Source organism: Ornithorhynchus anatinus, chromosome 9 (assembly GCF_004115215.2).
Source record: "Ornithorhynchus anatinus isolate Pmale09 chromosome 9, mOrnAna1.pri.v4, whole genome shotgun sequence".
In the NCBI taxonomy this organism is placed as follows: domain Eukaryota; kingdom Metazoa; phylum Chordata; class Mammalia; order Monotremata; family Ornithorhynchidae; genus Ornithorhynchus; species Ornithorhynchus anatinus.
In genome coordinates this window covers 49,012,356-49,024,572 of record NC_041736.1, presented here as the reverse complement: position 1 = coordinate 49,024,572, position 12,217 = coordinate 49,012,356, and the positions used below count along the sequence as shown (strand labels likewise).

The window sequence follows — 12,217 nt, the reverse complement described above, 5'->3', positions numbered from 1 at the left end:
GCATGACTAAATGGTAAGTTCACCATTTTTTATGGCATTTGTTAGCGCTTACTATGTGCCAGTCACTGTACTAAGCGAGGGGGTAGATACAAGCTAATCAAGTTGGATGCAGTCCATATCCCACATGGGGCTCACATTCTTAATCCCCATTTACAGATGCACTTATCTGATTACTATCTCAATCTCTTTGCTGACCTCCCTGATTCTCCCAACTCCAGTCTGTATTTCATTCTGCTGCCTGGATCATTTTTTCTATATAAAGGTTCAGGCCTTGTTTCTCCACTCCTCAAGAACCTCCAGGAGTTGCCCATCCACCTCTACAACAAACAGAAACTCCTTACTGTCAGAGGTGGGATGGAGCAGGACGTCACCGGAGTAAAGGAGCGAGAGGAGGTGGACAGCAGAAGGATCTTCGGGGACATCCATATGAACATAGAAGTCCCCAAGGATCAATGTAGAGATGGGGAATGAGAGAAGGAATGTGAGAGAGGGATCAAAATGGTCCAGGAAGTTGAAGGTGAGGCCTGGGGGGCAGTAGAGGACCATGACTAGTAATTGGAGTGGGTGGTGCAAAAGCAGCATTTGGGGGGGCATAAAGGAAGCTGATTCCTCCCCATTTCTCAGTGAGTCTGGGGGCGTGGGAGAGGATGAGCGCGCCCCTACAGAGAACAGCAGGGGATCCTGTCATCTGGGGAGAGGCAGGTTTCAGGGATGGCAAAGAGGAGCAGTGATCGGATCAGGAACAGGAACAGGTCTATTATGAAGGGAAGATTCTTCAAGATGGAGCGGGGGTTCCACAGGCCACACTTGGCTGAGGCTGTGGGGTGTGTGTGGGGTGAGGATGGTGTGAGGGGTAGGAAGTGGTTGCAAGGGGAGGGAGATGAGGAGATGGTGTTGGGGCAGGATGTCAGGGATGGGGTGGGGGAGAGGGGTGAGGTGGGATTAGATGGGAGTACACTGAGGAAGCCCAGCCTATGGAGAGGGGGGTGAGCAGGGGTGCTGGACATGAGGGTCAGCGGAGGGAAAATCAGAAGGAGGGGACTGAAAGCAAATGGTGGGGCTAGAGTGTAAGAGAAAGTCCTGACCTGGCTCATCGGTAAACCCAATGGGATGTGGCAAGTTCTAGTAAGGGGTGACTCAGTGGCACACAGCTGAGAGGGAATCCACAAGTTCTGAGCTGTCATTAGTCATTAAAGCATCTGTCTGGAGGAGATACTTGATAGGGTGAAGCCTCTCAAGTCATTAATTGTTGACGGGACTATTGACACAGCACATGTACATATCCGTAATTTATTTATATTAATGTCTGTTTCCTAGATTGTAAATTCTTCATGGGCAGGGAATGTATCAATAAGCGCTCAGTACAGTAAGCGCTTAGGAAATACAATTAAGTAAATGAAGCACAGAGATGTTACGTGACTTTCTCAAAGTCACATGGCATAAAAGTGGAGGAGTCGACTTTAGAACTCAGGTCCCGCTGAGGGCCAGGCCCTTGCTTTACCCGGTACTGCTTCTCATTCCTTAGGGAAACGTGCTGTTTGTCTATCATCCCAAGACAATGAGGTGGTTTACAGGAATTGCTAAGCAAAGGATAGATGACATGGATGGTGAGCACTAGGAAACTACCTATTGGCTTGAATAGCAGCATTATTACCACTTTATTTGAATGCAAACAGTAAGGCTATATCTGATACTTTAAATATATTTAGTTTCCTGTTAAACTCTGTTTTGATTTTACCTTCTAAATTGTAGTTTTAGCGAGCATATTTCTGATATGCTCATTCTTAATAAGCTTAAGATTGCTAATAGAGTGATCAGGTGGCTAATGAAATACATAATTTTTGCCTCTGAGTCAGTATTAAGGAGGAAGTTGTTTAAACTTGTTAAACAATGAAGGGCCCTAGATCCGGTGGAAAAAGACATACCTCTGGTACTAATGCAGATTATGCCGACTCATTCACTGACATTAGTACAACAATAATAATAGTGATGAATGCTCACTATATGCCAAGCACTACGCTGAGTGCTGGGATAGATACAGGATAATCAGGGCAGACACAATCCCTGTCCCACATGGAGATGAAAGTCAAAGAGAGGGAGAGAACAGGTATTTAATCCCCATTTTACAAGTGAGGAAACTGAAGCACAGAAAAGTTAGTGATTTGCCTATGGTCACACAGCAGGTCAGTGGCAGGGGCAGAATTAGAACCCAGGTGCCTTGATTCCCAGGCTTATCCTCTTTCCACTAAGCCATGCTGCTACTGGCTACCTCAACTGTCATACTCATGAGCGATTCATTTAAATTGGTAGAGTCCATCAAGATCCTGTTCAACCAAGTCCACCTCCTTTTATAATTCGTCTTTCTGAGGCTTCTTTTCTATTACCAAATGAGTGAATCCTGAAGGAAGCTTTAATAGACAAAACAGGATACAGGCACCTTCTCTTAGCAAACAAGAACTTTCTGACTTTTGTTTCATTTCAATCTCTTTAAATGGTAGCTTGCAGCAAAATCCATGCTGAAATCATTGGCTCAGAAGTTATATGGCTGGTTGCTCTTCCTAAATACCTGTGGCCTCATTTTCTTGCCTGTATGTGTTCTTAATGCCTATTAACTTGATCAGGAGCATGCATAGGCGAGTAATTTGATGCACTAATTATTAAAGAAGCAACTAACACAACACACATCGGAAAATAAACACAGTAATCACACACTGTCCTTGTTTTAAAAGAAAAAAAAATTGCTCACCACCAATTGAGAAAGAGCACTTTACTATCAGACCTTACCACTTCTTGTATAATCCACTTTGCATTACCTTACACTGTCTGGATCGAGCTAGCACATACCCTAGACTGTGAATGTACAGTATCATAAATCAATAATAATAAATAATGTAAACCATTAACACAAAGACTTAGTTTAGCTGGGGTGATTCGGGTCTCTTCACCTACAGAAAGTTGCTATGTACCTTAGTTTAAAACTTTGATAAATTTGATGAAAGGTAGATTAACTTACCAATTTTCTCAACTAATTTGAGCATCACTCCACCAACATGCAGATCTCCAGATACTGTAAGTTTAATCTCATCTTTTATCTGATGATCCACACGGATGCTAAGTTCCCATGAATTGGATTTCCAGTCACTAGAAGAAAGCATCTTGGCAATTTGCAAATCTATCCAATAAAATCAAGACAACCGGGCAGTTAGAAATGTGCAAGGTAACCAGAGCATGGTTCATCTGCAGTGTGCTCCATTTTTTATGCCCAGCACTTTGGTAGAATGGGGACTGTATCCACCCTGATTATCATGTATGTACCCCAGTGTTTAGTACAGTGTACATAGGTGCTGAACAAATATCACAAAGAATACCAGAACAGTCCAAGGGACAACTTGGGGTTTGGCACACCCCCCCCCCCCAATGTTAGTTTCCAGTTGGCTTTTTAAGATCTGACTTTGACTGTCCAATGGACCCAAACATCAGTCGCAGGGGGAGGGGCGGCGAGGAAAGGAGAGGGGGCCAGGATAATGAGCAAGAAGTAAATTCTAAGAGTTTATTTGACAATCTAACCTGGTAAACATTCATCTTGCTACTTGTCTATACTAGATTGTGAGAGTTCTTACAGCAAAAATGATATATTCTGTCATGAATTGCCACCCCAAAATGTTTAATAGATTACTCAGTATTAAGTGAATGAATAGAATAACTCTATGACTATTAAAGTCGAGAAAGTAAATTACATTTGTACCTACCCTAGTGCTTGACACAGAGAAAGTGCTTCATAAATGCCATCACTAAGTAAAATTGCAAAACAGAAGTTGTTTTTCCTCGATTAGAACACTGCACACAGCATTCATATTAGACTGAAAATAGGAAAGTTATCACTTGCAAAAGTTATACTTTTAGAAATTAGTCATTCTTTCTTCTACATCACCAGCATTTATTGAGCACCTACTTATGTATGTGCAACTGGTTCCATTCTACTTTTATTACGAGTTCATCTTATTTTTCAAAATATCAGGAGAAAAATAATTTGTTTCAATTTCCTTCCCAGTTTGCAAAATAGTTTTTTCTCTGTCATTTTTCCAAAGCAGTAAAATGTTTAAATTCTAAGAACTTTATAAAGTGATATATGAAACTAGTGAAAAATCCTATTAGCACAGAACCATTTTAGAAGCTCAATTTAATGGTGCCACTTCTCTTAATATTGTGCTTTCCTAAATGCTTTGTTCAGCACTCTGTATATAGTAAGCACTCAATAGATACCACTGAAGACAGCCAATAAAAATAAGCTGAGTGCACAAGCATAAAAGGTGTTATATATGAAAATGACAATGTAACCAAACCAGTTGTATTTTTTTAATGTTGAGCACTTATGTGCTAGACACTGTTCTAAGCCCTGGGGTAGATAGATACAAGCAAGTCAGGTTGGACACTGTCCATGTCCCACATGGGGCTCACAGTCTTCATGCCCATTTTACAGATGAGGTAACTGAAGTGGTGACTTGCCCAAGGTTACACAGTGGACAAGTGGTGGGGCCGGGATTAGAACCTCGATCCTCTGACTCCTAGGCCCGAGCTCTTTTTTCAACTGGGAATATCAAGTATTCAAGGAATGTAAAAGAAAATATGAATCTGTACAAAGCATGAATACTTAAGGTTGCTTATTCAGAAAATGCTAAGAGCAAAGAACTCAAACATAAAACCACACATTTTTCAGAAATCAGAATAGGGAAAGTGCCCAGAAATAGCTATTCGGTACTATGGTCGGTAACCAAATAGCTTTACCACTTTAAGAAAAAGTTCTAATAGTTTTGCACTGAGGAATGAATGTTCATAGAGACTTTCCTTGTTTGGACTGCACGGTAGAATTGTCTCCATCATTTGAAAGGTAAGAAAAAAATAACCATATGATCTGCCTAGGTCTCATCAATCGTTTTTACATAGAGATGTAATATTTAATAAAATGTAAGTACAGCTGACCAGGAAGCAATATTTAGCTGGACCACATTAGCTCTCCTGGCCTCATTAACTGAAAGCAATTTTTCTCCAAGTTGGACAGAAAAGACAACGGTATCTAAACGAGTGTATTTAAACAATACGTATTGAAATGTTTAAAAACATGTTAAGTGCCTTTTCAAAAGTGTGTAGAAACATTATTCCCCTGACCCCCTTCATTCATCCTGGGTACGATGACACAGAGCTTAGTAGGAATGTAAGCGCTGACCATTCGATCAGCGCAGATTTTGGTGTGATTTTAAAAAAATCTGGTTCCCCCACATTCCTCCGGCAGCCGTCCTCACTGAGCCTTCATTCCTGGGGGACTCTGAACATTTCTCTGCTCAGCAGCGAGTTGTGACTTGTCACTTGCAAGGAGAAAGACCTTCTGCCCTCCGAGCTCCTGGCCCAGGGCAGCTCTTGTTCCTCCTCGCTGGTGGTGCAGTTAAGCGACCACCCACCCCATCCCACCCCATTGGCACGAAGCACCCACCAGGGAGACCCCCCCAAATTTCCTTTTTTTACCAGGCGTCGCCCTTGCATTTGGAATTTGCCCCCTGGGCCCCACGGCACCTATGTCCATGTCCGTTATTGGAGAAGCAGCGTGGCTTAGTGGAAAGAGCCCGGGTTAGGGAGTCAGAGGACGTGGGTTCTAATCCCGACTCCTCCATTTGTCTGCTGTGCCACCTTGGGCCAGCCACTTAACTTCTCCGCGTCTCAGTCACCTCCTCTGGAAAATGGGGATCAAGACTGTGAGCCCCACGGGGGGCAACCTGATGACCTTGCGTCTACCCCAGCTCTGAGAACAGTGCTTCGCACATAGTAAGGGCTTAACAAATACCATTATTATTATCCATCTGACTGTCCGTCTCCTCCCCTGGACTGTACGGTCCTTGTGCCCAGGGAAGGCGTCTACCAACTCCGTTGTCTTAAGCGCTTAGTAGAGTGCTCTGCACAGAGTAAGCACTCAATAGATGTGATCGATTGATTATTCACGAAGTAGCAGCACCTCCTCCCCTGCAGCCCAGGAGCCAGGGTTGGGGGAGGAAAGGTCGCCTGACCGAATTGGGGATGGATCCCCACCTGGGCAGCCCCCATCCCAACTCCGCCGGCTGGCTCGAGGGGAGGAGGGGAGACCTCTCTGATCCTCCCCCCGAAAATGATCGATCCCGGGGTCGACCCGTTGACGATAAGGAGAGGAAGATGCGAGTCTTTTGAAACTGCAGGGAGCAACTCCCTGCTCTTTCAGTCGCATTTCAGGAGCGCTTCCAGTTGCCGAGCACTGTACTGCTACTACTAATTTTGGTACTTGTTCGGCGCTTCCGATGTGCCGAGCACCGTTCTAAGCGCTGGGTAGATATAAGGGAAAAAGGTCGTCCCGCGTGGGGCTCACAGTTTTAATCCCCATTTTACAGGTGAGGCCACTGAGGCACAGAGAAGTGACGAGGTCACTAGAACCCACGACCTGTGACTCCCAAGCCCGGGCTCTTTCCACTGAGCCACGGAGAGGCCTTGACAGCCCTCAACAGTGGGACAACCCGATGACCCTGCATCTCCCCCAGCGCTTAGAACAGTGCTCTGCACAGAGGAAGCGCTAACCAAATACCAACATTATTATTATTATTATGACTTTCTCTTATGCCCCAGCTGCCCGGTCTCCTGCACACTCACCCTCCGGTCTGCGAACCAGTCCTGCGGGCGAGATGCCTGGGTGCCCGGTCCCAGCCGGGGAGGGGGCACCCGGGGAAGAAGATGAAGATGGAGCGCTCCGAAACTCTTGAGATCTCTGCTGGACTTCAGAGGGAGGGGAAGGGAAGAGAGCAAGGAGGAGGGAAGAGGAGGAGGAGGGAGGAGGAGGGGAGGGGAAGAAGAAGAGGGAGGGGAGGGAGGAGGAGGGAGGGGAAGAAGAGGGAGGGGAGGGAGGAGGAGGGGGAGGGGAAGAAGAGGGAGGGGAGGGGAAGAAGAGGGAGGGGAGGGAGGAGGAGGGAGGGGAAGAAGAGGGAGGGGAGGGAGGAGGAGGGAGGGGAAGAAGGGGGGAGGGAGGGGAAGAAGAAGAAGAAGAGGAAGGGGGAGGGAGGAGGGAGGGGGAGAGGAAGAGGAAGGCAGGCTGCCCCTCTCCGCCGGGCCCCTCCACCTCTCCAAGGGGAGGAAGGATAGACCACGATACCAAGCGCTTAGTACAGTGCCTGGAACATAGTAAGCGGTTTATAAATACCATTATTATTATTTTTAAAGGGTGCAGATCCAAGTGCAAAGCTACTTAGAAGGGAGGGTGACTAGAGAGATGAGGACTTAGGGAAGGCCTTTTGGAGGAGATTCATGAATTCATTCGATCGTTTTGAGCGCTGACTGTGTGCCCAGCACTGTACTAAGCGCTTGGGGTGAGGAAAGTGCAGCAATAACCGGTGACATTCCTTGCCTTCCCTCCCTCGCCTCCCGGGGTCAGGCTGCGCCCTCCTGCCGTCTCACCCGGGACATGCCCGGGTGACTCAGCCTCGGCTTCTTTCCGAGCCCTGCGGGACCAATTTTAATAATAATAATGGTATTTGTTAAGCGTTTACTATGTGCCAAACACTGTTCTAAACACTGGGATGAATACAGGGTAATCAGGTTGTCCCAAGTGGGGCTCACAGTCTTAATTCCCATTTTACAGCTGAGGTAGCTGAGGCACAGAGAAGATAAGTGGCTTGTCCAAGGTCACACAGCAGACAAGTGGAGGAGCCGGGATTAGAAGCCACGTCCTCTGACTCCCAAGCCCGCACTTTTTCCATTAAGCCTCGCTGCTTCCCTCTCCACCTCCAAAAACAGCCACAAGCTTCCCCTTCCTGACCAGCTTCTCTCCAGGCCCTGTAGCCTACCCCAGGGCAAAACGGAGGCCTCCCGAGCACCAGTCAGGGTATCAGAGACGCTTCTGAAAGCAGAGGAAGGGAAGGAGAGAGAGAGAAAAAAATTGAAAAGAGAGAAGGAAAAAAAAAGAAAGCCAAGAGAGAGGAGAAAAGAAAGATAGAAGGTAGATTAAAAAGAGAAGGAAAGGAGAGAGAAAATTAGAGATGAAAAGAGAGATTAAGAAGAGAGAAAAAGAAAGGGAATAAGAGAAATGAGAAAAAAAGGAAAGGAGAAAAAAGAGAAGAGGAAGATTAAAAGGAGAAAAGGAGGAAGGGGAGAGAGAGAAAAAGATAATATCAATGAATGAATGAGAATGAGACTTTCTGTAAAGAGATAGGACTCTTCCGAGAAAGGTACACTGCTGTCTTGGGTAAATATGCAGAGTCCCGAGACAGGGAAGTGTGATCGTTCTCGATGCACGCATGACTCTTCACCAATCCCAATATGATGAGATCATGACTTCAGACTTCCTGTGATGTACCTCACTGCCTGAATTTTGTAAACCTGGAAATCACTCCTCGGCATGGTCCCCCACCACTGGGAGCTGAAATTACCAGTCAATCAATCAGTGGTGTTTATTGTGTCGAGCACTGTACTAAGTGTTTGGGAGAGTACAAAAAAGACACAAACACACACTCCTAAATTCTGTGGGAGGGGGTGGGATGGGTGCCTAAAGTCCTCTGACAATTTAACTAACTTAGACTCTAATTGGGTTTCTGCCTCACCCAGGAAGATGAGCTGAGATGCCAATTCTATCCGAGGGCTCGTTATTTGGCCCTGCTTCGTGCATGATCTTGCAGACCTTCATGTAGGGTCTTGTGTTCTGGGAGTGTATAGGTTGCACACTACAGTTATTCTAAATACAACAGAGATTTTTTTGAGGGAGGCGCTGGTATAGTCCTGTTAATTAGATGGTGGTGAAAAACACAGGGCCAACTCAGGATCGCACCTGGAGAGTTTCCAGTACTCTACCAGTCTCAGCTACGGGAGGGAGAGTCGAGCAGAGGCATACCCATTCCATTCCTAGTTTGGGCAGTGGCTAGCGAGTGGCAGGCAATCTGCTACAAGTCAAAACTCACCCGTGCTGGGCAGCAGAGGCACGGGAGAGAGTCGAGGGCAGAGACTCAAGTTTACTGTGTGGAGGAAGGCAATGGTAAACCACTTCCTTATTTTTTACCAAGAAAACTCTATCGATACACTACCAGAACGATTTCAGGTGGAGTGTTCTGGGAGAGGTGCGTCTGTGGAGTCGCTATGGGTTGGAAACGACTCAACAGCGTAAGACAAGACGAGACGTGAAAAATACAGTACAGTAGGTTTTCAATAAATGCCTGCAGGCCCGAAAGCAAACACATAGTCTAGGACAATTCAGTGGGTGGAGAAGAGTTTTTAAAAAGACCCTCCTCCTACCTTTCATCATGAAGTCTTCTTTATACTGAGAAATCTTGTCTTATGCTGTCGAGTTGTCTCTGACCCGTAGCTACACCACGGACGCATCTCTCCCAGAACGCCCCACCTCCATCTGCAATCGTTCTGGTAGGGGATCCATAGAGGAATCTTATCAGCATTCTCTGCTCCTTCCCTACTCCCTACCCCACCATAGCTCAGCCAAAAATTTGAAGTCCCAAAGACAGAAAGCATTGGAGGACTATGCTATGGCTGGTGAAAGAACCCAGGGCTGGAATTCAGGAGACCTGGATTCCAATTCTGACTCCGCAGCTTGTGAAAATCGCAACATCTCTATGCTTTGGTATCTTCATCTGTAAAATGGGGATTAAATTCTTCTCCCTACGATTTAGACCGTAAGCCCTATGTGGAACGGACTGTATGCAACCTGATTCTCTTTAATCTAAGTGTTTAGTACAATGCCTGGCACGTTTTAAGGGCGTAACAAGTACCATTAAAAAAAATACCTGTTTTTCCTCTCCCTTAGATCATGAGTCCCCTGTGGGATAGGGACTATGTCTGACCTGATTATCTTGTATCTACCTCAGCCTTTAGTGTGGTGCTAATCAAATACTATAATTTCATTATTGTCATTATTATCAATAATATTGATTTTCCAGCCATGTACCCAACCTGATTTGCTTGTAACCACCCCAGTGCTAAAACAGTGCTCAGCACATAGTAAGCGCTTAACAAATACCAACATTATTAGTACAGTGCCTGGCACATAGTAAGAGCTTAACAAATGCCACACTTATTATTACTGAGCCTCTCCCAAATGTATATAGATCTGTACTAAGTATTGGAGGGCATATGTGTAAGATCTGATCCTTGCCTTAATGAGTTTATTGCCTAATGACTAGATTGTTAGCTCCTCTTTGACTTGTAAAATTGCCTTTTACTTGATTGTATTCTCTCAAGTGTTCCATACTGTGCTCTACACAAAAAAGGCAATTGATAACATATTATTGAGTGATTGGAAATAAATTGGGATGAGACAGTCCAGGATAGCCAAACACCATTTTATTTAGATAGCCAGAGTTTAGTCTTGTTCAAATTAGTTTGGATAGCTGGTGTATTTAGCAGGTGCAGTCTCATGCCTTCTCACACCTGGAACAACGTAATAAATGAGAGCGACTTATACATTATTCATGTATCAGAAAGACTTTAAACCAATGTGGGAATTTCTACATTGAATGCAATTTGAAATTGGCAAAAAAAAGTCTTTTTACCTTTGTGGAGAGGAGAGAGCATACTTATCAATAAGCACCACTCTGACACACTTTCAGTTTTCAAAGTGATTTGGCTGTTTTCAAAATTTGGCATTTTGGGATAACATCATTTTGTGAGTTATGAAACTACAACAGATTTTCGCATACCTAAGAGTGATAAATGACACTCTGGGAAGTGTTTGATCTTACCAGGCTTTTTCATTTAACTACTATAGTCATTTCCTTCTCCCATTTTTCAGTTTCTTTTTCTGAGCAAAATCCAGCAATAGGTTGTGGAAATTGTTGAAGAATGGAAGAACTGTGGCAGAGGTCAAACTAAGTCCCTGCATCATGCCTGTTGGATTTTCAGATTGTTTTTCGGCGCTTTTGTACTGTCCAGTAAGCTGTCATCTCAGGAGATCCTTTACAAATATATATTTCTTCTGGACCAATATCTATAGGAATTTCTGGGACAGATATCCCTGTAGCCCATGGATCATGTCTCCTTGCCTGGTGGGAAACCAAACTAGCACTCAGGGTGGTCTGTGGCTGATTCCCTTTCTACACCCGCAGAGCCTGGGTTTGTTTCTAGATCTGTAAGCCATCCTGAAAGCCTGGTGCCACCCCAGAGTGGTTTTTTAATAGTATTTAAGCACTTACTATGTGCCAGGTACTGTACTAAGACCTGGGGTAGATGCAAGCAAATCAGGTTGGATACAGTCGCTGTCCTGCATGGGGCTCACTTCTTAATTCCCATTCTACAGATGAGGTAACTGAGACCCTGAGAAATGCCATGACTTGCCCAAGTCTGCACAGCAGATATATAGCAGAGACAGGATTAGAACCCATGATCTTCTGACTCTCAGGCCCATGCTCTATCCACTATGCCATGCTATATACACAGTACTGAGGATTTGGTGGCTCCAGCAACTACTGATTACAGAAAATAGTCTAGGTCTCTCCTTCCATGGCTGGGACAGAGCAATGCCAGAAAGACCTAAGGGATTCTTTTTCAGATTTTTAGCCTGAAGTTTAAATGAGCCACTGGTTAATGTTTTGCTTGTCACCTGAGCAGAAAATTGTAGCAGAAATAGTTGGGAACAGCACCTGCTTTACCACCTGACATAGAACAAAAACACATTGATAACTGGCCACTCTTTTTAGAGTCATTTGGAGTCTGCCTTGTAAGAGTTGAAAGTGGCAGACACATCAGTCAATCAATCAGTGGTATTTATGGAGCACTTATTATGTGCAGAGCAGGATACTAAGTGCTTGGAAGAGTACAGTACAACAGAATTAGCCCATGATGAGCTTATAAGGACATAATGCCTGTCCTAGGTCAAAGCAATGGCCCATTAATACAGTACCAAGCTCTTAGTAGAGTGCTCTGCACACAGTAAGCGCTCAATAAATATCAATAAATTGTATTGAGTGCTTACTGTGTACGAAGATCCATAGACGCCTCAGAAGGGAGAGTGAGCAGAGGAAAAGAGGGCTTAATTGGGGAAGGCCTCTTGCAGGACATATAACCTTAATAATGCTTTAAAGACCATAGGAAGTCTCCTGCATGAGTTGCACAGAGGATTTTTAGTCAATCAGTGTTATTTACTGAACACCTACTGAGGCACTGTATTAAGTGCTTTGGAGAGCACAATCTGTTACCTGTGTCCTCCAGGTAT

The 12,217-nt window shown here is 44.8% G+C and overlaps 1 protein-coding gene and 1 non-coding gene across 2 annotated transcripts in view; one reads left to right on the top strand and one right to left on the bottom strand.

The window, feature by feature from the left end:
* FERMT1 (FERM domain containing kindlin 1) overlaps nucleotides 1-6,787 on the bottom strand; it is a 33,951-nt gene extending 27,164 nt beyond the window's left edge. Inside the window, 2 exon segments of the mRNA XM_029071475.1 lie at nucleotides 3,014-3,172; nucleotides 6,667-6,787. Of these exon segments, the coding sequence (XP_028927308.1) occupies nucleotides 3,014-3,155 (142 nt within the window). The 5' untranslated portion in view covers nucleotides 3,156-3,172; nucleotides 6,667-6,787.
* A 2,025-nt stretch (nucleotides 6,788-8,812) lies between these two features.
* LOC114814396 lies at nucleotides 8,813-8,950 on the top strand. Its single transcript, XR_003762194.1, has one exon. It is a non-coding gene; the product is annotated as a small nucleolar RNA SNORA7 (small nucleolar RNA).
* The last annotated feature ends 3,267 nt before the right edge of the window (nucleotides 8,951-12,217 follow it).